Source organism: Podarcis cretensis (assembly GCF_951804945.1).
Source record: "Podarcis cretensis genome assembly, chromosome: 2".
Classification (NCBI taxonomy): Eukaryota; Metazoa; Chordata; class Lepidosauria; order Squamata; family Lacertidae; genus Podarcis; species Podarcis cretensis.
The window spans coordinates 35,159,330-35,186,830 of NC_137171.1; the positions used below are offsets into that span (position 1 = coordinate 35,159,330).

Genomic DNA, 27,501 nt, shown 5'->3' on the forward strand with positions numbered 1-27,501 from the left:
ACTCTATTGAATCTTTTCAGTTTTCCAAATGGAAAGGCCAAGAGGGAAAGAGCAACATTTTGTTTTCAATTTGCTTTTCCACTCAGGATTTAGCTATCTGTCCTGTTCATAAACCAGACTAAATAAAATGTCACTGAAAGTCTGTGCAGGATTCAGGATCCCCTTAGTAAGCAAACATGAGGAAAGAGAAGATTCCTGGTAGGGCCTGAAACAGCAAGGCCTGCTTCCACAGCAAGCAACTGGTCTACTTTGTAATATTTTCTCAGCCAGTTAACTATTTGTATTATACAAATGCTCCCATTGTATAATATGAAGAAAGACTACAATGCACAACATTTTTTTTTATACTGTTGCTTTAAGCATAAACAAGGGGAGTAATATCTCCTGTAGTGCAAGTATGCCCCCTACCTAGGCAGTAAGACTATCATCTATTTAGCAGGGATACAATATTTTAATTTTGGGGACCAGTGTTCACATCTTCCTATTGATTTCCAGAGAGAAAGCCATGCTAATCTCTTGCAGCAAAACCAGCAAAAAGCTTTATGGTATCTTTAAGGACTCGCACGTTTGCCATGCCATAGTCTAGTGTCCATAAAAGTTTATGCCATAATAAATTTGTTGTATTTATAGCGCTGCTAAATTATTTGTTTTTATGCTACTGGTAAAATTGTTGAAGCTTCCCTCACCCTAATCTGGAATGCCCAATACAGCAGTAACAGCTGAAACAAAAACATTTCTCTATTTTAAAAAAATGCATTAAGGTCCCTATACTTCAACTGACAACTTTAAAAAACAATGCCCCAGACTGATGGTGTTAGCTTGGAATTCATATGTAAATTTGACACTATCAGACTGAACAGAAAGAAAATGATTGAATTTTTACCTCCACAAGTGCTTTAGGTTCTTTTGCTAATTAATTACCAGCTGGACTCACTCTGATTGGATCTTTTTATCCATTTGAATGGCCCTTGTTTGCAATAGTAATGGATCACATTATTATTATTATTATTATTTTGCTTTCTAGCCTTCCTTTCTTCTGTCTCCTGCTTTCTGAGGATTTCACTTTATCTGCAATCTACAAGCTTGTATTGTAGTTACACTGATTTACACTTCAGTCCCAGTAAGTAATACATGTGTCTTTCAGAGCTTCATGTTTTGCTATTGTGTCTGACTCTAGCATATGCTTTACTCAGGCAAAGACCGTTGTCTCGGTTTTCCCAGTGCCACTGCTAACCATCTGCTGCCATCATTGGTTGAAAAGTTCGGCCATGCCATTGGGAATCTTGAATTATTGATGCCATCTTTCCTTCATACTCCCTGTTCCCTCACGGCATAGGTATCCTGGGTAAACCTAAGTTTGCTATGAAAGTGGATGTACTGGAAATATCAAGAAGGGCTTCTACAGGCTGTTGAAGAAGAAAGGAACACACTTATTAAAGCATTAGGCTGCACAGAACGCTGACTTCTGATCTCATCACTGCTAATCCCATTGTTGGAATTGAGAGGGAGGAGACTGGTAAGTTGGATAAGGACATTTAGACTAAACTGAAAACGTAAACAAATTGGCTGACTTCGAAATGGAAACTTGAAAAAGTATTCTTAAAGTGGCGCCTCTAAAATATTGAAAGCTGCTTTATATTCAGAGCCCACATAATTGTAAAGGATGCAAAACAAAATAATGTATTTTATTGGACCAAGTTACGTTAACATAAGATTAACATAGGCAAGTGTTTTTAGCAGATTTGCACTGCACTCATTCAGACAAGATTAAGGCCTTAGTATTCAGTCTAGGTAGCATGTTATATTGCAGAATTTCACTCATATAACAAGTGAAAATTTTCATTGGACTCAAAAGCCAACATATTGCAGTCCTGTTTTCTTTGGAGCTCAAGTTCCTTCTCTTTTTTTGTTTCTTAATTTAATTTTCCTACAGATAATTCTTGAGGCCACTGCCTTTTCCACATAAAAAGGGTGAAATGAAACAAACTATAAATAATAAGTCAGTATAAATTTTATCCATTAAATGTTTTCTGATATAAAATCTTCTGTTCCTAACAATCCTTAATAGGCTTCCTCATATCTGGCATGCTGGAACAGATTCTGACATTTTGTTATGCTGAGTGCACAAGAGTGCTTCTATGAGTTTGGAACACAAATAGTACTTTCCAGTATTCCTCTTATCTTCATAGACATTTTCTGCTTCCCAAACTAACAGTGATTTATGGAAAACACTGAAACCACATGAGAAGTAGTTGACAATGGTCTACTGGAAATTTGTGTCTGAATACTAATTTCAAAGCTATGGGAGTATAGAGGTCTATTTTTCTGTATCAGTCAAACCAAGTGAGTCTCAAATTCCCTTAATTGTTTGAAATACATTTGCACAGTGATGTAAATATATCCCACAATACATGGTATATAAATTAAGGCAGATGGTGGAGTTTATGTGCCCAATTTGTATTGTATGCCTTATTTAACAAGAACAGAAACAGCATTTTTGGATGCCATCACAGTTTTCTCAATGTGGGCTGAGCAGAGGTGTGCAAAGTTTTGTCTTTCTAATTTACTTATTACAGGGGTGGATAATCAGGCTGCAAATGTGGTAAAATCAGAGGTGGCTAAGATGTGGCCTTCCAGGTGTTAGACTACAACTCTCACCATCCATAAACATTGGCCATACTGGCTGGGGCTGATCTGAGGTGGAGTCCAACAACATCAGGAGGGCCACAGCTTAGCCATCTTTGATTTTACCACATTTGCAGCCTGATTATCCATCCCCCATGGAGGTCAAGGTAAGTTGAAGTATTTATGGAGATGAAAGCCCCCCCCCCACCCCCAAACAAGGAGTGGCAAAAGTTTTGTTTTGTTTTTTTAAAAAAAATTATTGAGAGTTTTAATAATACAATAAAGAAAAAAAGACAGAAAACAGAAAACATCAAAAAAATAAAACAAACATAGGATTTTACATCTTGTAGTAACCATCTTTTCTTCATTTTTCCCTTTTGGACTTCCTCACGTCTCTCGCTCCTACATTCCAAGTTAATAAAACTTTAACCAGCAACTTATCACCTTATTTTCATTCTTATTATACACAATTCCAATATTTTATCCCTAACTTTGAATATTTTTATCAAAATCTTAAATACCTAGTTTTAACATGATATTCATTCAGAGTTTGTCTTTCTCATAAAATTCACTCATTCTCATAGTCTTTTCAGCTAACTTTATGGTGCCCTATTATTTTCAAATCTCTCATCCTTCTTAACACTCATATAATTTACAGTGTTTTTGAAGATAGTCCTTAAATTTCTTCCAATCCTCCTCCACTGCTTCTTCTCCCAGGTCTCGGATTCTGCCGGTCATTTCTGCTAGCTCCATGTAGTCCATCAGTTGCATCTGCCATTCTTCCAGCGTGGGCAAATCTTGAGTTTTCCAATGTTTGGCGACAAGTATCCTTGCTGCTGTTGTTGCATACATAAATAATGTTCGGTCCTTTAACACCCTCTGGCCAACAATGCCCAAAAGGAAGGCCTCTGGTTTCTTAGGGAAGGTATACTTAAATACCTTTTTCAGCTCATTATATATCATTTCCCAGAAGGCCTTAACCCTAGGGCAAGTCCACCAGAGGTGAAAGAATGTTCCTTCAGTTTCCTTACATTTCCAACACTTGTTATCTGGCAGGTGATATATTTTAGCTAGCTTGACTGGGGTCATGTACCAAGGAGTGGCAAAAGTTTTGTATGCAGGTTCACCTGGAAGGGAAATACAGTGGTACCTTGGTTCTCAAACTTCATCCATTCCAGAATTCCATTCCAAAACCGAAGCATTCCAAAACCAATGCACGCTTTCCCATAGAAAGTAATGCAAAATGGATTAATCCGTTCCAGACTTTTAAAAACAACCCCTAAAACAGCAACTTAACATGAATTTAGCTATCTAACGAGACCATTGATCCATAAAATGAAAGCAATAAACAATGTACTGCAGTCACACAATCAATCAATCAATCAATCAGTAGCTGAACTGGGTTCCACACAGTCACAAAAACAAAAAAAGAGCAGCAGAAACACAAAATAAATAGCAAAAACAGACAGACCTCAGTGTAACACTCAAAACGGAAGCATGGCACTCAAATCGGAAGCATAACACTCAAAACAGAGCACGTTCAGCTTCTGAAAAAAGTTCGCAAACCGGAAAACTTACTCCTGGGTTTGCAGTGTTGGGGTTCCAAGTTGTTTGAGTACCAAGGCATTTGAGAACCAAGGTACCACTGTAAATTTGTGTGCATGTGTGAGAGAAGTTCCATACTTCAGTGTAACATTTCCATGTCAGTTTTGTTTGTGATGCCATAGGCATGTCTGAGCAGTTCCATAATTGTGGTGCCTTTACTGCTATGTGACATCAGTTTTGCTATCAAGCTGCCCAAATCAGTAAAGGGGTGTGACAAAATACAGTTTCAGGTCTTAGACCATTGGAGAATAGAGAATAAGAAATCCAGATAATAAGAAATCGGCCACCCCTTCTGCAGGTGATTTGTGGATTTTAAAAAAAAAATTTACTTGCACATTCATTGCACATAGAATATGACATCTTTCCTCTTAATAGATTGTGTGCTTACATATATAGGAAGAATGGCACCTTCTCGGTCTAAAGCAGAACGCAAAACATCCAGAGAACAGAAAGCTGAGCATGGCAGCCAGGAAATAACAGCACATGTTTCTCGAAAAAAGAAAAAGCATGTTGACGAATCAAAGAACCAGGACAGAAGGCTGAAGAAAAGAAAGAGCAATGAGAGAACTAATTCTGAAGATTCATCCTCTGAAGAGGATGGGGTTCCTGTTGTCTCAGTGCAGGGCCCAGCAAAGGGCAAGGGAGAGGTGAGAAGGCGGAAGGAAGGAAGAAAGAGTAGCTTCAAGAAAGAAGGAAAAGAGAAGAGAAGTTCCAAGGTCAGAGAATGTCATTCTGATAGAAGACATGAGCAGTTAATGTGCAAGGGAGAGAAGAACGAAAGAAGGGTCGTGAGGCAAGATGATCAGATTTCAGGACAATGGCACAACGCCAGCGTGAAAAGCGCTGAATCAAAGGACACTGAAGACAATGAGAAACACAACTTGAAAAGGAAACGTAAGAAACAACCAAGCAAGAGAAAGAATATCGCTGATACTGAGTCCCTCACAATAGAAAATGAACAAGGTTCCCCTTGGAAGAAGCAAGAGTCATACCAGAGAAGTCATACTGAAAGCAAGGAACAATGTAAGAGGAAGCCTCGCTATAAGGCTAGTGGTAAGACTACCAGAGAAAAAAGTGGAGGGCACAAGAAGACACATACTGGAAAGTCAGCTAGAATACTTTCCAAAGCAAATCCTGTGGATTCAGAAGGTTCATCATCATCATCATCTTCAAACTCCCAAGATAAATACAGTTTGAACCAAAGAATGGGAGATAAAGAGACTGGAAAGGACAAGTTCAAAGTCAGAGAGCGTAGACAGAACTCTTTGGAAGATGAAGATGAAGAGCTCTGTTTTAAGAAAGTGTTACCCGCTATTGGGGAAGATCAACCTGCAGGCGAAACTAGTGACTGTCAAGAACTTCAGGAAACAGCCAATGAAAGTGAAGGAAAGTCAGAGATCATAGCAGCAAGACAAGAGGCTGAGAATGAAGAGAGTCACTCTGAGATAGATGAAAAAATAAAAGGGAGTGATAAAAGATATGTGGCAAGAAAAGTTACAGCAAGTGATAATGATGAGCAAAGTGGTGACTCAGACAATTGCAGCAGTAGCCCTACAGAGGAAGAGAGCAATGATGGGGAGCATGAAAATCTTTCGGAAAAGGGGAGTGGCAAAGAAGCCCCCGACTATGAGCAGAGTATACCTGGAAGTGAAGAGGAGGAAAGTGAGACGAGCAGCTTTGCAAAAAGAAAAAGTAGAAACAAGAAAAGATCAAAGCTCCTCAAGTTTGGCTCAAACAAAAATCCTCAAGAGAACCACCAGACGGAAGAGAACTTGAGTGTCAGTGACAAAACAACCACCTCCTCACTACAACTAATAAAGCACAAAAGTGAATATTGTGGTAAGACTGATCCATCCAAACAAGGCATGCATTTAGAAGAGCAAACAAGCCGAGATGCAAGTTCAAGAGTAGATGCAGTGGCCTTGCTCGAAAAGAGATATAGCCATCTGACTTCACAATCCCAAATTCTGCTAAGCCTAAAAAGCAGGCATAAGGATGCTAAAGCCAAACTATTGACAAGTGGCAGTTGTCCTAAGGCAGCAGAAATTGGCTCTGATTTGAAGAAAGCTGGAAGCATTCATCCGAAAAAGAGTACCAAAAGAAATGACAAAATGGTTTCTAGAGCCAAGGAGATTAAAGAATCAAGTCTCTCTACTGCTTCAAGCTCAAACGTTAACACTAGAAAGCTTTCTGTTGAGAAGAAAAAGAAAATTGGAAAAGTAACTGGAAATGTCAAAATGGCTTCAAATCAGGTCCTGGAGACAAGAGAGGAAGAGGAGCTAGCGGAGGAACAAACTGTTGACGATGCTGCTGGAAAAGGCACAGTCTCTTCTAACAAAACGAAATCCAAATCTCTACAAACCCTTTCAGCGTTTAGGAAAGTGACTCATTGGCTTAGCCATAAGCCTCCCAAGAAAGCAAGCCTGAAAGAGCGCTTCTTACGCATAGCACGTGCAGTTGGCCTCTCAGGATGGCTCTTCAAGAAGTTTGGCAAGAAGAAGAGGAGCAACAAATCATTTGGATTCAGGAGAAGAATGGCCATTCGGGTTGTTGGCACTGTTGGGCTGGCCAAGAGATGTGGCAGGCCTTTCCATGACTCAACAGGGGAGCAAATGAAGAAACACTTGTGTAAAAAAGGGTCTTCCTGTTCCTTGTTAGAATGTGATCAAACCGGAGATGAAGATACAGTTGTGAACAAAGAACTGGAAGAAGGGGCAAGGTCTTCAAGGAATTTCCCCTGTAATGAAGACAACTTAAAACCTTTGCTGATGAATCTCAGTGGACAAACCGAGGAAGAGAAAAGCAGTATCACGGATGCCAAGTTTGCCATTGTGTTCCCCAGGGTTCATCAGTTGGTGAAGTCCAAAAACGCTTCTCTTGAAATTGACTGTAGTGGACGACAGCTGCAGTCATGTGATCAACCAAGCAGGAAAACAATAATATCTGTCCAGCCAGATGCTAAATTGCAACATGAATATTCTAAGCCAAATGGCCAAAGGAATAGTCAAGTGCTTCCTTGCAGTCCTCAAGCTGATGTATCTATACCAGGTATGTAAAATCAAGCTAATCCTAAAGTAAGGTAAAGGGACCTCTGACTGTTGGGTCCAGTCATGGACGACTCTGGGGTTGTGGCACTCATCTTGCTTTATTGGCCGAGGGAGCCGGCATACAGCTTCCGGGTCATGTGGCCAGCATGACTAAGCCGCTTCTGGCAAACCAGAGCAGCGCACGGAAACGCCGTTTAGCTTCCCACCGGAGTGGTACCTATTTATCTACATGCACTTTAATATGCTTTCGAACTGCTAGGTTGGCAAGAGCAGGGACCGAGCAACGGGAGCTCACCCCATCATGGGGATTCAAACTGCCGGCCTTCTGATTGGCAAGCCCTAGGCCCTGTGGTTTAGACCACAGCACCAAAAAAGCTATTAAGTTGCTTATGCCAAATAATAAAGACTCTTAAGAAAAGGAAAAAAGGCAGGTCTTTAATTATGCTCCATTTCCCCCCAAATATAGTCCTCCATATACCTTCCTCTCAGCTTTCCTGCAGTGCCTCTTTCCAGTCAATGGCCATGCCTATTCTATAACTTCAGTTTGTAAGCCAGGAAATGCACAATTAGCTCTCCCTTACTCAGCCTTACGCTATATATCCCCCCCCCCTCTCTCATTTCATAAAACCAGACAATGAAAAGAGGGGGAGAAATCCTTTGGGCATTTGTAATAATGATTTTGAATGTTCTTCTGTTTTTTTCTTTTAACTCTAGCTGAGGTAAGAGCTGTTACCACACTACCTCAGGAGACAAACATTGCTCTTTGCCATGCTGCCATTTTGAAATCCCATCCAGTAGGCTTTTTCTGTTGAGCTGAAATTCTTGAGGGGGAATGGTGGGTCAAAACAGTGTTTTGGTTTTCATTAGTATACATTAGTGAAGTTTTTAATATTTGAAGTTTTATTCTGTTTTTAGTGTTCTGTTGGGAGCTGCCCAGAGTGGCTGGGGAAACCCAGCCGGATGGGCGGGGTATAAATAATAAAGTTATTAAAGTTATTAAAGTTATTATTATTACTGTGATGTTCCTCTAATGATGTGCCTTTGATCCAAGAGGAAAGCAAGATCGGGTTCCTTGGATAAGAGTGAAGCATTCATTTGCAAACTTCAAACTTGGATACCTTCAAATACAACTAGAAACAGTTGATGTAACATGTAACCTGCCCTCTTTTCTTCTAAATTGAAGGAAGGGTGTTACAAGACTCTGTACCTTCCAGCTTGGGGGAAGATGACAAGGCAGACCTCACCCAGAGGTGCACGCCAGAAACAGTGGATCAAGTGCACTGGACTCAGCATCAACCTTTGACATGTGACCCTACCGCTTGGCTGAATTCTGAAACACTGCTCCCACGGTTCACCATTGAAAACTTAAGCAAGTGGACTTTATATAAAGAGCAGGATCTGGCCAAGTCTCCTAGGTCAAAAAAAGCATTGCAGGGAAGGTGGGAGGCAGAAGATGTCACTGAAGATGTTCTTGAGATGGACATGATGCAAAAGCAGGTTGGTGCATTCTGTGCTAGAGATCATTGTGTGGGATGTGGCTGAATTGATGTTATGTATCTCTTTGAAATGCCATTGTCGTATACCTTCCAGATGTACAGAGATGAGGATTGCTACATGGAATTTGAAAAAGTGGAGGACCTTTCCAGGTTGGAGTAAGTATGGTACAAGGCGTTTTTCTGATAGAAGTGTATGAGGAAACCCAGGATCATCAGGGTCCAATCCAGGATTCAGAGTGTAGTTATGTATTGATTTACTTCCGACATCAGTAGTAAACATTTCTTCAAATTAACTGCTGGATTTTGTTTTTTTGGGGGGGTAGAAAAATAGGTATGCTATCAAATCAAAATCCTCAAATATAATATTTCTTCCCCCCACCCAGGGAAGTCAGCGAAAGCTCTGTGCTGCTGTGCCTGAAAAAGAGATTCCATCGCAACTTTATTTATGTATGGATATTACTTTCTTAATCTCTGTAATTGATTGTCATAAGGAGTAAGTGCATGTGTGTAAGAATGTTGAGAATGGGAGACACTGATTTCCCACATGGGGAAGAATCCACAATGGAACCCCTTGTGACTGAATAACAGTGCCATTTTCTTAGTGTAGAACAGGGGTTGGGAGCATTTTTCAGCCAGAGAGCCACGTCTTTATCTCTCCCTCTGCTGGTGGGCCAACCTAGGCAGGTGGGCAGAGCTGGCTACCTGTCTCTAACCTGACATCGTAGTAAGACCAGGGAATGCTTCCCGTTGAAGTCCTAATGGTTGCAAACCAAACCATGGGGCTTTCAAACAACCCTTCATAATTGCAAGAAGAGCTGGCAGGCAGGTGGGAGTGAGCCTCGCTTGATAAAGGAAGAACTATGAGCTGTTTGATGTTGGGTGTGTGGCAGGTGTATGAAAATGGCCTCATGAGCCAGTTGGGGAGGCCTAGAGGGCCATGTTAGGTCTGCAGGCTGGAGATTCTCCACCCCTGGTCTTTACAAGAGTTAAGAGAGGGGACTTGGGTTTGAAATTCCTGCCCTGCTTTTGAGGATAAGTAAAGCCAAGGCAATGCTGTGCTTCTTCCTAGACGTACATTGGGCATATCTTGATCTGCATGAATCCTTTCAAGCCACTCAGCCTTTTTTCAGAAGACGTGGTGATCCAGTACCAGAATGGCCTGCTCTCCAGAAATGCACCGTATGTCTGCATTGTGTTTTCTCCTTGCCTTATTCTGATAATCTTATTCATGCTGCATACAAAATCCTGGCTTTCATTTGCAATCTTGGGCTCATTTCACTTGGCCAAAGTGATTGTGCCTCTCCTTGGAATTTAGGAATATGGCACAATTCTTTCACTCATACTATGAGTGAAAGAATGTTGCTATTGGATTTTATATATGCTTGCCCACACACACACACACACACACACACACACACACATGTTCATCATCTCACTCAGATCTACAATGTAATTTGTTTATGTATTTGTTTTAGATTTCTGGGGCTTGGGCAGCAAATTACTGATTTTTGTCATAGGGTTGGAGTTTTTGTCCCAGGGAAGCAGGTCACACACAATAAGAGTGTTCTAGAAACAAAGAACTTTACAAAGTGCTGCTAGCCCATTGTGGGTTTAAATTCCCACCCAAACCTTTGATCATTTTTAGCAATGCTCATGCTAGGGTTTTTATCATAGAATACTGGTATTATTTTGAAATAAAGCTGATGTCCTTCCCCCCCCCCCCTTTTTAAAGCACTTTCTGAACACATGACTCCATAATGGAAAGCCTGAGTGATCAATTTAACACACGCCTTACAAAAAGTTGGACTAGGACAAGTTATCCTTGCCAAGCTGACTTTAATTACCAGCATGTTGTTGGTTTTTAAAAGATATTTCATAGACACTCCACAAATACTCTAATTTGTAAATACTTTGCAAAAGCGGAAATTACTGAAAATAAGGTGTTTGGGTGCTGACCTTTGCACCTGAGCAGCTTCTCTAGCAAGCTGTGGCTTTTTCTCCTATGCCCTAATGATCCTATGAAGGGTAGTCTCTCCTATTCCTTAATTCAATCAGGGGAAAGAAAGTGGAATTGATTGTTTTCACAACACTGTGTGCTTGCCTTGCAGGGTTGCAGTTTACACAGAAATAAAACAAAAGACAAAAAGATTCCCAACACCCAATATATTTAGTAGGTTACTGTAAACTAGGTTGACTTTGAGATAGTAATGGTCAGTCTCATTTTCAAAGAGTATACAGTTGTTTGTTTGTGTTGGTAAAATCATAAACTAGAGGGTGTCCAGAGATCCACAGCAAAAAGCAGCCTCTATTCAATAGCCCTGTGTGGTAGACAAGCTTTAAGATTGTAATCCTTGAACTGAAATAATTTCATTAACAGTAAAAAGAGTCTTTAAGAACTTGATTAACTTTTAGATGCAACTCTCTTATTTATCCCTTCACAACAACATTGCTGTAAGGCAGACAGATTTTAAAATTGTAATGGCCAGACTCATATTAAATCAACAGGGCCTGACTTATATATTTCCCATTGGGGAGATTTTTTTTAAAAAATAATGAAACAGTTCTTCACAATAACCCTCTATGGTAGGCAACTTTTAAGTAATCTCTGGTTTCAAACCAAAAATAGAAAAATTCATGGTTTCTTATTGCTTATGGAAAGTAATATGTAAGTGTGCTGCTGATTTAATCTGAGGCTGGCTATTACAGTCTTAAAGGTCTGCCATGCAGGGTTGGTGTTAGTGAAGGGTTGCAGCTAAGAACTAGAAAAATCCACCTGTTCAGATGCCAGTATAATGCTTTGATCTGAGACTGGCTTAAACCATAGAACAACAACAACAAAATCTGTATGAGACTCATTTTGCTATTAATATTCTCATCACTCCAGTTTTAAATACCTTCTTATCTCACATGGCTGTATTATGCCAAAGTGCTCAGCTTTGGGGTTTGCTGCCAACCAAAGTACTTTATTACAATAGCTTGTGGAGGACTAAGTATAATGTGGGGGAGTTTTTAAGCCTACTGGCGTGCATTCCACTAAATCTAATGTTTATCACCAGGATACTCAAGCCAGTGTGGTGTAGTGGTTAAGAGCGGTGGACTCATAATCTGGTGAACCGGGTTCACGTCTCCGCTCCTCCACATGCAGCTGCTGGGTGACCTTGGGCTAGTCACACTTCTTTGAAATCTCTCAGCCCCACTCACATCACAGAGTGTTTGTTGTGGGGGAGGAGGGGAAAGGAGAATGTTAGACGCTTTGAGACTCCTTTGGGTAGTGATAAAGCAGGATATCAAATCCAAACTCCTCCTCCTCCTCCTCCTCCTTCATCTTCTTCTTCTCCCAACCTCTCTCCCAATTTCATTCTTTAACTAAAACTTTCCATGGCTCAAGCACTCTCAACCCTAGACTTAATGGCTCTGAGCCACAGCATCTGCACAGTTTGGTTCTGTTAGGTTACAGGTGGGCAAGCTGTGACCCTTGGTATAATTTTTGACAGTTCTCGGATACAACAATCCAGAGAAAGTTAAGCACAATTAAGTTCTACAGAAATCTTGCATTTATTGGAATAAGCTGCTCTGGTCCCCTCCCCCCCAAGGAGTGTGAGGTATGAAATGTTAATAAACATGGTCCAATTTCAACATCTGCAACCCAATGTGGCCACTTCTGCCTCAGGAATTTCCTGTCCTCCCCTACCTTACCGCTCTGCCAACTCTGCTGCCTAAATATTTCAATGTGTTTGTACAAAAAGTAGCTGTTGATAAGGTGTTGTGTCAATCTCTGTACAAATAAGCCTGAACTAATTTTGATGCAACTGGAATTTAGTAATAACTAAAAACTGGCTGAGTAATAACATGGGTTTTCTTCTTTCTCTCTCTCTCTCTCTCTCTCTCTCTCTCCCCCCCCCCCTCCATTTCTTTTGGTCCCCTTGCAGACATATATTTGCCATCACAGAAATGGCATATGCCTTCTCTCAGAGCTCAGAGAAAGAGCAGTGCATTGTCCTCAGGTAAGAGAGAGATAAAGGCAACTTTCCTAAGATTGTCTGAGATTTATTCTCCATCTCCCTATTGCTTCTTCCGCACTGATGCAAAAGGGGCCCAAGTGTCATTAGGGGCACTATTCAGGCCATGTTTGTTGGGTGCTTTCCTGGAAGTAAGCAATTGAATTCAGTGGAACTTACTTCTGAGTAGAAATATTGTGGTGTTGAGATTTCTCTTCAGGATTCTGCTGCTTCTGCAGCTAATCTGCAGCCATGTAATACAGAGGGCCAATAGACAAGCCACCTGCTTGACTAGCACAGGCTTCCTCAACCTCAGCCCTCCAGATGTTGTTGGCCTACAACTCCCATGATCCCTAGCTAGCAGGACTACTGGTCAGGGATGATGGGAATTGTAGTCTCAAAACATCTGGAGGGCCGAGGTTGAGGAAGCCTGATCTAGCACATTCTTTCATTGGGACAGGAGGGGAGGAATTAGTGCTTTGGATATGACTTGCCAGCATTTGGTGTGTTTAGGAGCATCATACCAATCTTCCAAATATGCATCTCGTGTTGGGACAGTATGTGGGAACCTTGGTGCGTGGTGGTGGTGGTGGGAATCTGCCATAGTTGGTTTTCAGCATGGCTTTATTTTATGGACTACTTGCCCCTTATGATCAAACCTATTGATTTGGGTGGCCATTAACACCATTGAGGTTTCTCTTGAGCTTCCAGCAGTCTTTTCAGACTGGTTATATTGCCATAAAAGTTGTGCTTTGTTTTTCCCCCCTTTTTGGCTGACAAATTATCTTCTTCTTTGTTGCTGTTTATAATAAGCAATGGACAGTGAGATCTTAATTGGATTTTTTTTTTCAAGAAAGAAAAGGAGAAAAACCCACCAGTTCAACTGTTGATAAACTGCACTGGTGGAGAATGTGATCCAGCAACTTAAATAACAGTGACGATCTTTGCATTACACCTCCCTCCTTTTTAATGTTTTCCAGTGGACACAGTGGCTCGGGAAAGACTGAAACTGCCAAAGCGATCATCCTCTATTTGTCCAGGCTATACCAAAGGCAAGAAAACCATGGGATAAAGCAAGTATGTGTACTATTATTTAACATTTCTTTAGTGACAATAAGATGTTCAGAAGTTAGGTTGTCATTGAGCACAATTAGTGCATGTTGCAGCCTGAATACTAAATGCTTGGTCTAAAAATAAATCTTAATGAAATCTTCCATACAAATACATTAAAAAAGGTAATGAATTAATTAGAATTTTATATCCGCTTACCCTGGGAATAACCACCATTGAGCTCAATGGGACCCATAAGATTGTACTAAAAGTAATGTAATGTTATTGATTGATAAAAAAAAATAAGGCAGCATCTTTAATATTAATATTTTCCTTGTCCTTACAGCCATCTGATGTGTTACCCATCTTGGAAAGTTTTGGAAATGCAAAGACCATCTTAAATGACAACTCCAGCCGCTTTGGAAAGTTCTTGCATGTCCACCTAAGACAGTGAGTTTAAAAAAAAGAAATTAATATTTCTGTTTGAAACAGAAAAAGCATAGATAGTGGGGGATGCAAAATCAACAGTAAGGTAATAACTTTATTAGGAACAATGTATTTTTTAAAAACTTACTGAACGTGTAAAGCTAGTGGATGTGTTAATGGAGGATATAGCCTTATCAGTGATTCCTGTTGGCTCATGTTCACATGCTTGGGATAGATTCCAAGGGATTCCAGTCAGCTTCTCTTTGCTGTTTGAGGAATGATTGTCTGCTCTTAAGAACCGTACGGACGCACCAAGGAGTCTTGAGCACAGCTTGCCTCTGTCACATGAGAGGCTGTTCTCGGAATCGTTTCCAATGAGAGACTGGTTCTCTTGGGCTCCACCCAGAGCAAGGGCAGGTTCCCTTCCAGCAGCAGGAGGAATGGAGCTGAAATGGCTTACCTCAGGAATGGCAAAACTATTGGCCCTCCAGACGATGCTGGACTCCGGTTCCCATCATCCCTGACCTTTGGATGTTCTGGCTGGGGTTGATGGGAGTTGGAATACAACAACAACAGTAGGGCCAGATGTTCACCATTTCTGACTTATTGTAAATCCGTTAAGAAATAGTGTGCAAATCAGCTCTGGTCTACAAGCTGGTGCCTCTTGGGAGATGACAGTACTTCTTAATTTATTATGTAAAAGAGACTGGTGCAGTAACAACAGATTCATCTTTAGTTTTTCTCACATAAAATCTACCACGTGCCTTCATTTGTATGTCATGCTTTCATTGACCGGGTCTCACTCTGCATTTCAAACAAATAGAGGGATTTGAGAGTCAGCTGTTTTGGTTGCTATAGAATAGGGAGTTCTAAACTCCCACAGCTTTGAAATTCCAAGTATTCAGACGCCAGTTGTCAGTATTTCTCAGCATTTATTTGAATCAAAAAGACCTCCGTCAGATACTTTTCCATGGGATTTCAGTGTTTTCCACAAATCACCGTTATTTTGGGGAGCAGGAGCCTGTGTTTTAAGAATGCTACTGAATGCCTTATTTCTTCAATGGTGAGTGTTCAAAAAATTGCCTTGCATTATTGAATAAGACCTCCCATTCCATAAAGTCTATAGTCAGGCTAGAAAATAAAACGACTCGTCTTACAGGAATCTCTTCCTCATAGCGGATTTATGGTGGGTACGTCCATCTCTCAGTACCTTCTGGAGAAGTCCAGAGTTGTTTTTCAGGTAAGGAAAGTGTTCTTGCATGTCAGATGGCCGATAAATTACCCCTGTGTGCATGAGACGCACAATTCTATATTAAGTAATCCCACTTCCATGTGTGAACTGCAAACCCATACAGTGGTGCCTCGCAAGACGAAATTAATCCGTTCCGTGAGTCTCTTCGTATAGCAGTTTTTTCGTTTTGCAAAGCAAGCCCATTGACAGCTTAGCAGATTAGCGCTATTAGCGGTTTAGTGGCTTTTAGCAGCTTATCATCTTAGCAGATCAGCTGATAAGCGGCTTAGCTGCTTAGAAAAAGGGGGGGGAGGGAAAAAAACCCCGCAGGAACTTGCAAGACATTTTCGTCTTGCAAAGCAAGCCCATAGGGAAATTCATTTTGCGAAGCGCCTCCAAAACGGAAAACCCTTTCGTCTAGCGGGTTTTCCGTCTTGCGAGGCGTTCGTCTTGCGGGGCACCACTGTATAGGGAAGAGTTTTTTGGGTAAAAAGGAATGGGATGGGGGACAGGATTTGTAGAGACCTGAGTTTGTGCTAGTTGTTTGTAGATGCTTTTGATATTTCTCCTTTACCCTGGCCTTTGATACCTTGAGATGTAAATTTTTAGGACCCGCCCTATTCTTGTGATTGCAATTGTATTTTAAATGGCTGTGATCCATTCTGGGATGGTAATGGTGATGATTATGATACCACCTACACATGATGTGGGAAGTCACATCCTCCTGAGCAAAAGCTGCACCTCCATGTGGGAAGGTAACTAGTCTACAGAATCACCTTGCAAATTCTGAAGCTTGAACATGGCAAACTAAGAGATTTGGGGGGGGGTCCATAAACATGGATCAGTGAAGTTAGACATCAGTCAGTAGTATCCTACAATCACTGTGTCCACCATCTGTACAGTTCATTTTAAAATCTCAGAAAACTGCTGGCAGTCAGCAACCTTTTTTTCTCCCAAGTAGTATACAGTCATACCTTGGGTTAAATATGCTTCAGGTTGAGCGTTTTCAGGTTACGCTCTGCGGCGACCCGGAAGTAACAGAGCACGTTACTTCCGGGTTTCGCCACATGCGCAGACGCTCAAAATGATGTCATGCGCAGAAGCAGCAAAACGTGACACACGCAGACGTGCAGTCGCGTGTTACATTCTACTCAGGATGCGAACAGGGCTCCGGAACAGATCCCGTTCGCATCCAGAGGTACCACTGTATTCCTGTTAAAGAGAACAATGCTGATCCACACTATACAGTGGTGCCCCGCAAGACGAACGCCTCGCAAGACGGAAAACCTGCTAGACGAAAGGGTTTTCCGTTTTGGAGGCGCTTCGCAAAATGAATTTCCCTATGGGCTTGCTTCGCAAGACGAAAATGTCTTGCGAGTTCCTGCGGGGTTTTTTCCCTTTTCCCCCCTTTTCCTAAGCCACTAAGCCGCTTATCAGCTGATCCGCTGATAAGCCGCTTAACAGCTGATCGCTATACGAAGACCCTCACGGAACGGATTAATTTCGTCTTGCGAGGCACCACTGTACACTTATAGCACATCCATGACCTCCCCTAAAGCAGGCATAGGCAAACACGGCCCTCTGGATGTTTTTGGGACTACAACTCCCATGATCCCTAGCCAACAGGACCAGTGGTCAGGGATGATGGGAATTGTAGTCCCAAAACATCTGGAGGGCTGAATTTGCCTATGCCTGCCCTAAAGAATCCTGAGAACTGTAGTTTGTTAAGGTGGCTGTAGTAATAATAATAATAATAATAATAATAATAATAATAATAATAATTTATTTATTTATTTATTTATTTATTTATACATACATACATACATACATACATACATACATACCCTGCCCATCTGACTGGGTTTCCCCAGCCACTCTGGGTGGCTCCTAACAGAATGTTAAAAAAACACAATAAAATATCAAACATTAAAAAAAACTTCCCTAAACAGGGTTGCCTTCTCAAAGTCAGATAGTTGTTTATTTCCTTGACATCTGATAGGAGGGCGTTCCACAGGGTGGGCGCCACTACTGAGAAAGCCCTCTGCTTGGTTCCCTGTCTAGGGATTGGTCCTCCAAGAAGGGAAAGCTGCTGTTCCCAGGACTCTTCAGGGCTGAGCTCCATGCTTTAAATGTGTGTTGGATGTGCTTTAAATGTATGGGTTGGGATTCAACTTGAGTCCTGATAACTAGTGCAATGGGGCTTCCACCCCTCCCCTTGTGCTCCCCCTGATATTGACTCATTGGAGTCAGAAGACCCTCCAAAAAATGTGCAGGGTGGAGGAGAAGGAGGATTGTTCTGTCTGGCAAGTGAAAAAGCCTGAGATGACAGAACAGTTGCTACAGCAGAATGTTAAATTCCTCCCATGGTGTGGATCTGCGAGGGCTACCTCCTCTTTGTTTTTTAGGGCCAAGGTGAAAGGAGCTTTCATGTGTTTTATGAGCTGCTGTGTGGTCTTCCAGTAGGACAAAAAGAGGAACTTTACCTGCAAGAGGCAGAGACTTACTTTTATCTAAACCAGGCAAGTAAATAGATGGTTTTAGAGACTCATCTGAACCACAGCAGTGCTTGTCTTGCTTTACAGAAATAGCTTGACTCTGATGTATTTTTCCCACTCCCCAATCCTGCAGGGCTAACCCTTTTATAAGGATTTAAAAGGTTTTATAGGGGGTGAAATTACTGGACTCGAAAAAGAAATCTGAACTTAAATATCTCATGGGCAGGCTGACCCATTCGTATCGATGCAATTTCATTTAACCTGCCTCTTTCTGAGGGCTTGCAGAAGTAATAGCGTGTTCTTGTTGTTGTCAAAAATTTCCATACTGTCCTTCATCTGAGGATCACAGGGCAGCTGAAACAAAATGCATACAAAAGTAACAAACCAAAGCAACTCCCCCAAGAAATTCACTCTATACCTACATAATCCTTGCTGTGGAATGGCATCCAAAAGAAGGCAGTTTTTAGCACTTTCAGAATGCAGAAGCTTTAATAGACCAGAAGAGGAAGGATGTGGAATAGTTATATACCCAGTCTACAATATGCCACTTATACACCCAGTAGGTCACTGCAGTCTGTGGGGGAAACTCTTCCTCATGTTCCAAAGAGCTCAGAAGCTCCAAAGTACCGTAACTTGAAGCAGGGCTTTAGGGTGGCTGCTCCCGCTCTTGCACTTTCTGGAAACAACTGAAGACGTTGTTGTTCCAACATCCCTTCCCAGGTGGATGAATAGGTCTCTGCCATTGGTGCCTTACTTGTGTGGAAGGCGATTAAATGTGAGGTGCTCATTAAGTAAAGGTAAAAGGGACCCCTGACCATTAGGTCCAGTCGTAGCCGACTCTGGGGTTGCGGCACTCATCTCGCTTTACTGGCCGAGGGAGCCGGCGTACAGCTTCCAGGTCATGTGGCCAGCCTGACTAAGACGCTTCTGGCGAACCAGAGCAGCACACGGAAACGCTGTTTACTTTCCCGCCAGAGAGGTACCTATTTCTCTACTTGCACTTTGACGTGCTTTTGAACTGCTAGGTTGGCAGGAGCAGGGACCAAGCAATGGGAGCTCACCCCGGCACGGGGATTCGAACCGATGACCTTCAGATCAGCAAGTCCTAGGCTCTGTGGTTTAACCCACAGCGCCACGCGCGTCCCTGAGGTGCTCATTACATGAGAACAAATTCTGCTGCTTGGGCTAGAGTTAAGTGGACTTGGAAACCCTTCAATGGGTGTAGTTCACAGTGTAGAATACCGTATTTCCCCCCCCCCCCCATAGGACGCACCGGCCCATAGGACGCACCAAGTTTTTTGGGGGGGATATAAAGAAAAAAAAATTATTTCCCCCCCAGGCGCTTGCGGGGCCGGCAGCGGGGAGAAGCGCTCACCTTCAGACCAGGTCCGGGGACAGCGGGAAGACGCGCTGCACCTCCCCGCTGTCCCCGGAGCTTGCGGGGCTGGCGGCAGGGAGAAGCACGCGTCTCCCCACCGTCAGCCTCCAAACCACATCAGGAGGCAGCGGGATGGTGGCGTTCCGCCTCCCCGCTGTCCCCCGACCTTGTGGGGCTGGTGCTGGGGCTCTCCTGAAGCCTGGGGAGCGAGAGGGGTCGGTGCGCACTGACCCCTCTCGCTCTCCAGGCTTCAGTGAAAGCCTGCATTCGCCCCATAGGACGCACACACATTTCCCCTTCATTTTTGGAGGGGGAAAAGTGCGTCCTATAGGGCGAAAAATACGGTATGTTGGCAACCCAGGTCTAACTTCGCATGTACTTTGAAAATAGCCCCTCATTCACAAAAATCCAGGGTTTATGGGCTTCCTACCAGGAAGCGTAAGTATTCCCAGGGCAAGTGCATTCCTAACTATGCAAACTTGTGTTGACTCTCAAGGGCCGAGTGTGTGAGCTTCCAGGAAAGCGGGATGATCACGATTTTCTGGTCTTAATTAAGGCTCTCCAGACGATAGGTCTCTCCAGTGACCAGCTGAACTCCATCTGGGCAGTGCTCTCTGGCATACTGCAGTTGGGAAACATCTGTTTTACATCCTGTGAGGTATGTTGCATCTTTGCAAAATCAAGGTGTTATTAGCAATACCACCTGAGCCCAGTAGAAATGGCCCTGGGACAATTTTTTTTTCCATTTAGGGTGCCTCTGAACAGTCAGTATTTTGTGTGTGGCAGCAGGGGGATTCTAGAGCTAACCAAAACCTTAGGATTGCACAGTTAAAAGTGCATTAAAGAGCTCTAGTGCAACAAATCCAAAAAACAGACTTTTTGCAGTTAGGAAACTGACGAGGAAATGTACTGAAAAGTGTGGGATTAAATAATTGTTAACCACAGGAAGATACATAATGCCTGCAGATCAAGACAGTTGCTTATTGTCATCTAACCACCCCACAGAGAAACTGGAATAAATGCTCAAAAAAGACCCAATGTGTTCTAATCTCCAGTTAGGCATTTGCAAGAGAAGATGATGATTTAGATAACCTAATCCAAAACTAAGGAAGATCTTAAGAGTTTTAGGAATACTGACACCCTGTGAAATGACTACATTGCACAGTGCGGTCTGTGTTCTTGGATGTCTTAAGGATTGAAATTTTGGTGTAAATAATGTCCTCATTTCATATCTTCCTCTCTCTTTGTATACACGACCATCTAGAAAGAATCCTCTGAGTTTGCACTCATCCCCAGTGAAACGGAAATCCAGATTTTTGCCAGTTTGCTGCATATTTCAGCAGATCTTCTTCAAAGGGCCATCACCCACCGAGTCACTGTGAGCATCTCTTTCTCTTGTTGGCACGTCTTACTTCTTCTCATCATGCTTTTCACAGAGGAGGATTTTGTGTTTAAGTGATACGGATTGTGTTGTGTTGTGGGAACAAGATACAAGAACCTATCTGCCTGCCTTCCCTGTGGTTTATCTGCAGTGGGATCAGAAAAGAATGTCTACTGGTAGCTGGCTCCACTTTGCCATCTATTGTACATTCGTAGGACTGTCCTATCTTGCAAGCACTCTTTTTTTTATATGTCCATGTAAATGTCTTTAGGAAAACAAATAAACTCCTTGATTTTCCTAGCTGGAGCATAATCAAACAGTCAAATTGTGATTTCGGTTTGGTTCAGGTTTAAGCCTTCACTCGCATTAAGCATGTTTAAATTGGTTCTAGCCAATAAAGCAAAATAATGTGAAAAGCACTTGCTAGATTTGATGGTGCGTTAGACTTGAGTAAGTACGGTATTTTCAAAACAAGGTGAAAGGGAATGCATGTTTTTCATCTTGGTGCAGATTATATCAGTTTATGGGTACAAACAAGAATGCCTACAGATGAAAAGAATAAACAAAGATGCAGAGTCATATTAGAGCTTTTGTATTCCAAAGACTCCTGAGCAGAAATCTTTATTGTACAAAGTGATTGAAATTGCCCAAAAGCTCCTATTTTGAGAAATTAAAATGCCACCAGTCTCTATATCTAACATTTCTCTCTCCTCAGGAAACATGTTATGACCGGATATTCACTCCATTGTCAGTAGAAAGTGCTATAGATGCCAGGTAACCTTCATTGCTTTTATCTGTCTGGTGCCTGTCTGCTAGCTTTTCATCCAAATAACAATATTTTCTGTTTTTTTTCTTTAAAAATAAAATTGCTCTCTCTCCACTTCTTCAGGGATGCAATCGCCAAAGTTTTGTATTCCCTGCTCTTTGAGTGGCTGCTGATGAAAATCAATGAGTGGCTGGCCCCGTTGGAAATGGACAGCACTGTTGGCATTGTTGACATATATGGCTTTGAGGTCATTTCCTGTGTTTACTTTACAGTGTCTCTGAGGGCAGCTTTGTGTTTTTGCCCTGTGCTAGTGTATGCATGAATGCTGGCGACAAGTCTTCTTGAAGTTGCTTGCGGGAAATACGTTGGCAGGTGCTTTTCCATGCAGTCTCCCTTGATATTTGCTATGTAGGATCAGTTGGCATGTAAGCATTGGAGTCGTCTGCAAAGCAACCACAAAAAATTGGGAGCATTGGCAGTTTGTCTGTATTGAAGGTCTGGGACACAGTGGGCAGCACTTGCAGAGATCTGGTTATGATTGGTTTAATGAGCACTCATGAAGGCTTGTCTCTGGCCACTATGTGGCATACCCTCCCCACAAGCATTTAGGTCAGGGCAGTTTTGCTTCTCCCTTTCCACACCTCTATGGTTCTAAGATAGTACTGACGAATGGTTCCTTTTGCTACAAATGCACGTATGATATATATCTCTTTCTCTCTATACTGTCTTCTCGCTTTGTAAAATTTGGAAAATTCAAATGCCCACCAGAAAGAACAGTGGAGAGGAGAGGAGGTGCATATGGACTTTCTCTCAGATCCATAAACTTGTTGTATTTCCAGGGCAAAACTACTGTAACGGCCAGCAGGTTGTAGACAAGTCTCAGCCATTAAAATTGGTTAGCGCTATATGCTGAGACCATGAGGGTCTGTTGCCATTTTCTTCTTCTTCATGCAGGGTGCCACCTGCCACTTTCCTTGTGGACTTTGTGTACCGGAAGCAAAAGAGGTCTGGGTCTTTCTTTGTATCCACAGGATCTTGGGGTGAACAGCCTGGAACAGCTGTGCATTAACTTTGCCAATGAACACCTCCAGCACTTCTTCAGCAGAATAGTCATCACCCAAGAGGAGGTAAAATATAAAGCTAGGCACATGTAGGTAGGTGCAGAACTTGTCCTGGAGCAAAAGAGGGAACCATTACATTGCACAGAGGCAGCTTTGTGTTATTGCGCTTCAGCTTTGTAAAGGCAAGTTGATAAAGAAAAAATTCACAATACATTTGCAGGTCTGAATCCTTTTTTCATGATTCATTGTGGCTGGTTGGGGCCAATTCATGCATAGATCTTGTCTTTTAGTTTGTGAATAAAGGCACAAAGATTTGATGTGTATACAGCTGGCTCCAACCAGCATCATTGAATCATGAAAACAGAGTCCTCCTTATCAACCTGTCTTCTCATAGCTTCCTACCTCTCATGCAAAGGGTGTGTTTTTGTATGTATTGTTGGGAAAAGATACCCGAACCATAGATTAAGAAATAGTTTACAGCACAGCTTTCCAAACTTTTAATGTTGGTGAGACACTTTTTAGAAATGCATCACTTTGTGACAAATTCCGTTTTACTAGCAAACCAGAAGCTAATCTAACCCCTTTCCAGCTCCAGGAGGAGTATGGGGAGCATTCATGTGACACACACACTGCAGCCGACACACTAATGTGTTGCTGCACAGAGTTTGATAAAGCTCTGGTTTACAGAATGACACATTTGATATTATGGATGCAGGCTTCATTTGAATTATCTTTGACCACTAGGAGGAGTATGCAGAAGAAGACCTCATCTGGAGTCCTGTGTCCAAGATACCCAGCGAGTCCTGCCTGGATCTGATAGCTGCAAAGCCCCATGGGATTATGTGCATCCTGGATGATCAGACTTTACTATCACAGGTCAGGAGTTCATTAGATATCCTTTTCATATTTGCATGTCGGCAGTGGCATAGCGTGGGTTGTCAGCACCCGGGGCAAGGCAAGTAATTTGCGCCCCCTAACCCGTGGATTTGCGCCCCCTAACCCTACTCCTAACCCTAACCCCCAGATGTTGCGCCCAGTGCGGCCGGCCCCCCCTGCACCCCCATGCTACGCCACTGCATGTCGGGTCCGGGGGTATTTTTGTGACGAATGGTTCGTAGAGAGGGAGCAAAATGGGTGCTCTCAAAGAGGGTCCATGAGTGCCTCTTCCTCAGAATGTTATTTTTCTTACATTGGATTTTGTTGAAGTGTTACAAGAGGTAGGTTATACCTAGATCTGGTGAGCAACACACGCACGCACACACACAGAGAGAGAGAGAGAGAGAGAGAGAGAAAGTTTGACAAGAGTTGTTAATCAGATTTGCTGTGTGTACTTGGGTGACACATTGGCGCCGGTAAAGGTAAGGGACCCCTGACAGTTAAGTCCAGTTGCAGATGACTCTGGGGTTGTGGCGCTCATCTCGCTTTACAGGCCAAGGGAGCCGGCGTTTGTCTGCAGGCAGTTTTTCTGGGTCATGTAGCCAGAATGACTAAGCCGCTTCTGGCACAATGCAACACCGAAACCAGAGCAGTGCACGGAAACACCGTTTACCTTCCCGCCAGAGCGGTACCTATTTATCTACTTGCACTTTTTGGTGTGCTTTCAAACTGCTAGATTGACAGGAGCTGGGACCGAGCAATGGGAGATCACCCCGTCACGGGGATTCGAACTTCCAGCCTTCGATTGGCAAGCCCAAGAGGCTCAGTGGTTTAGACCACAGTGCCACCCGCGTCCACAAAGCAAACACACAAAGTATGTACAACAGACACTCATCTCTAAACACCAGCAGATGCGCGTCAGGGAGCCCTGATTGGGTTGGCCTGGTCTCTACCATGTTTGCATGTTATGGGCATTCAACACAGGCATATGCTGTTCCAAATATGTGTTTGCAAGCATGTGTGCCTAGGGGGTGACTATCTTGCTTTTGCCAAATTTAATAGATTCCTACACAACATTCTCAAAAGCCAACTGCTCTTCTGGCAGAAACCTTAATAATTTAAACAGAGTGTGTGTTGGTGCAGTTGTCTAGTCATTTGGCCTATTTTGAAGGCATTTTCCAATTCTCTTGAGATGACCATCTGCCAAAAAAAAAAAAAAAAAAAAAAGTTGGAATTTGGCAGGCATGATAAAATAGAACAGCTGTGGACATTATTTAATAAATATTTGCTTTCTAGATTTCTGACTGCTCAGCTGGTATTCATTTGTTGCAGGAGATTCAGACATCTTTCCTCCAAAGGAAGCTTCTGTTCTGAGGACACTTGATTTCCACACACACACACACTGCCTGGTGTTAGATCCAGGTTTTGGAGAGTTGCCTTGGGCAAGTCACCCTCCCTCCTGTGAGTCTGCTTCCTCACTGCTGCAAGTCCAGAGGGCTTCTTCCAGTAGGCCCCCTTCCTGTGGTGTGGGCCTTTGGCAGATACCTGGCCATGCTGACCCTTGGCACCACCCTGCTGAGCAAGCAGTGCACTCCCTTTCTCCAGAATTAGCATGAACGTCTCCCTTTCCTGTAGAGAGAATAAAGAAGTGGCAAACAGGATTAGACTGTCTTTTCACTTTGCAGCAGTCCAGTACAGTGGTACCTCAAATTACAGGCGCTTCAGGTTACAGACGCTTCAGGCTACAGACTCCGCTAACGCAGACATAGTACCTCCGGTTAAGAACTTTACCTCACGATGAGAACAGAAATCGTGCTCCGGCAGCAGCGGGAGGCCCCTTTAGCTAAAGTGGTACCTCAGGTTAAGAACAGTTTCAGGTTAAGAACGGACCTCTGGAACAAATTAAGTTCTTAACCCTAGGTACCACTGTACTTGGTACCAGACGGGGGAACCAGTGGCGTAGCGTGGGGGGTGCAGGGGGGGCCGGCCGCACCGGGCGCAACATCTGGGGGTTAGGGAAATCCACGGGTTAGGGGGCGCAAATTACTTGCCTTGCCCCGGGTGCTGATAACCCACGCTACGCCACTGGGGGGAACTAATATAAGTTTAGCACTAAGAATCCCTTAAATATAAGATTGTACTTGTATCATATAGCAGTGGTTCCCAAACCTTTTTCTTCCCACTGACCACTTGAAAACCGCTGAAGATTTTGGTGGGCCATGCAATATTTTCCCCCCTGCCAAATGTAATGCTCTGTGCTGGATGTTGATATGATGTTTATTGTATTTTATTGCTTCTTTTATTTCTTATAATGCATTACCACTTGGTTTCCATAGAATTCGAATTCTAAGTGTTTTTCACAGGCACTCTGTGAGCCACCTGGTCCGTGGACCACAGTGGGAACCCCATGTCCTATTGAAATGGCATGATAAGAAGCAAATTTAGTAGCATGTGGAGGTATTTTTAATGTTTAGGGATCCAAACCCACAGATAAACCAATTTGCTTGTTATTTGCTTGTTTGTTTTTATTTATAAAAGCATTTATCTACCACAGTTTATACACTGCAATATCAAGGTGGTTTGCAGCAATAAAACATCATTAAAAAAGCAATCATTACAATCACTGGCCAGTCAAAACAGCTTCAAACAGCAGCATAGACCTGTCAGCATAAAAAAGGTCTTGAAAAGATGCCTAAAAGTCAAAAGTGAGGATACCTGCCAAATCTCGGCTGGTAGACAATTCGGCATCATGGGGTTGGTGACACAATGGCTGCATATGCACTATACATTTAAAGTATATGCCTGCTCTGTGAGGGCTACATTGCATTGCCCAGCATTCTTTTTTTTGGGGGGGGGGATGTTCTTCCAAATGTGCTTGAAAGGTATAGCATGCACACAGCCGAAACGCCCAACTTCTAGTTGTTATTTTGCTGTGTGTGAGAGTTTTCTTTCCTATCCAGGCCACAGACCACACCTTCTTGCAGAAGTGCCATTACCATCATGCCAACAGCTCTTGGTACGTCAAGCCGAAGCTGCCTTTGCCTGTCTTCACTGTGCAGCATTATGCAGGACCAGTTACCTACCAGGTATATAGGAGCCTGCTCCCCTCCCAACATCCCCTGCTTCCCCTATTTAACCTGCGCTTGTTTGCCTAGCTCAAGCAGCACAAAGCAACTTTTGCTCACCCAAGCGAGTAGGACAGGCACAGGCAAACTCCGGCCCTCCAGATGTTTGGGACTACAATTCCTTTTTTTTTTTAGTTTAAAATGCTTTACTTACTAAATCTAAAGGTCTGGTTCATGAGTTGTTCCATGCAGCAGTAAGGAGAACACAGCTAACAAAATACAGAATGTAAAGTGGTACCTCAGTTTAAGAACAGTCCTGTTTACGAACTATTCGGTTTACGAACTCCGAAAACCGGAAATAGTGTCCCGGTTTGCGAACTTTACCTCAGTCTAAGAATGGAAGCTGAACAGTGGAATGTTACCAACGGCGAGAGGCGTCATTAGGGAAAGCGCACCTCGGTTTTAAACGGTTTCTGTTTAAGAACGGACTTCCGGAACGGATTAAGTTCATAAACCGAGGTACCACTGTAGTTTCATTTTTTTTACATATTAATTTTTATTAATTAACATCAATAAATAAAACAAAACAAAATACATTAATTTCACATCGTTTTTCACAACTTATTTCTCTTTTGGACTTCCCTCAGCTGTTCCGTAAATCATCCATAGTTATAATTTTAATTACACATTTCTCAAATTTAGATTGACATTGTTTATCTCTTTTTTCCTATTCCCTTTAGACAATACTTCTTACTTTTTCACAGTGCTTCTTTAAATCCCTTAAGCGTCATCTGTCCCTCACTTATGTATTCCAGATATTCCACAAATTTCCCCCAGTCCTCGATGAACTTTTGGTCTCTTAAGTATCTAATCTTCCCTGTCAATTTTTCTAGCTCTGCGTAATCTAACAGTTTCATTCTCCACTCTTCCACAGTCGGTATTTCTTCTTGTTTCCATTTCTGGGCCAGTAACACTCTTGCAGCTGGTGGGAATGTAAGAAA

The 27,501-nt window shown here is 42.6% G+C and overlaps 2 protein-coding genes across 3 annotated transcripts in view; both read left to right on the forward strand.

Moving 5' to 3' along the window:
• The first annotated feature begins 1,024 nt into the window (after positions 1–1,024).
• LOC307210183 (uncharacterized protein) lies at positions 1,025–19,874 on the forward strand. Its single transcript, XM_079965759.1, has 13 exons — positions 1,025–1,120; positions 1,337–1,516; positions 4,606–7,278; positions 8,455–8,774; positions 8,868–8,929; positions 9,157–9,220; positions 9,843–9,952; positions 12,703–12,777; positions 13,752–13,848; positions 14,168–14,271; positions 15,424–15,487; positions 17,939–17,997; positions 19,848–19,874. Exons 3-12 carry the CDS (start codon positions 4,632–4,634, stop codon positions 17,939–17,941), a joined length of 3,546 nt encoding a protein of 1,181 aa, XP_079821885.1. The 5' UTR covers positions 1,025–1,120; positions 1,337–1,516; positions 4,606–4,631; the 3' UTR covers positions 17,942–17,997; positions 19,848–19,874.
• Positions 19,875–21,491: 1,617 nt separating this feature from the next.
• Positions 21,492–27,501, forward strand: part of LOC307210257 (unconventional myosin-XVB-like) — a 77,026-nt gene continuing 71,016 nt past the window's right edge. The window contains exons 1-4 of one of the 2 annotated variants that reach the window (XM_079965862.1): positions 21,492–21,506; positions 22,530–22,625; positions 23,304–23,435; positions 26,396–26,521. In XM_079965862.1, coding sequence (XP_079821988.1) covers positions 23,400–23,435; positions 26,396–26,521 — 162 coding nt within the window. In that variant the 5' untranslated portion in view covers positions 21,492–21,506; positions 22,530–22,625; positions 23,304–23,399. Of the gene's footprint in view, positions 21,507–22,529; positions 22,626–23,303; positions 23,436–26,395; positions 26,522–27,501 lie in introns of those variants that run through there. The other variant, XM_079965861.1, reaches the window with a different exon arrangement.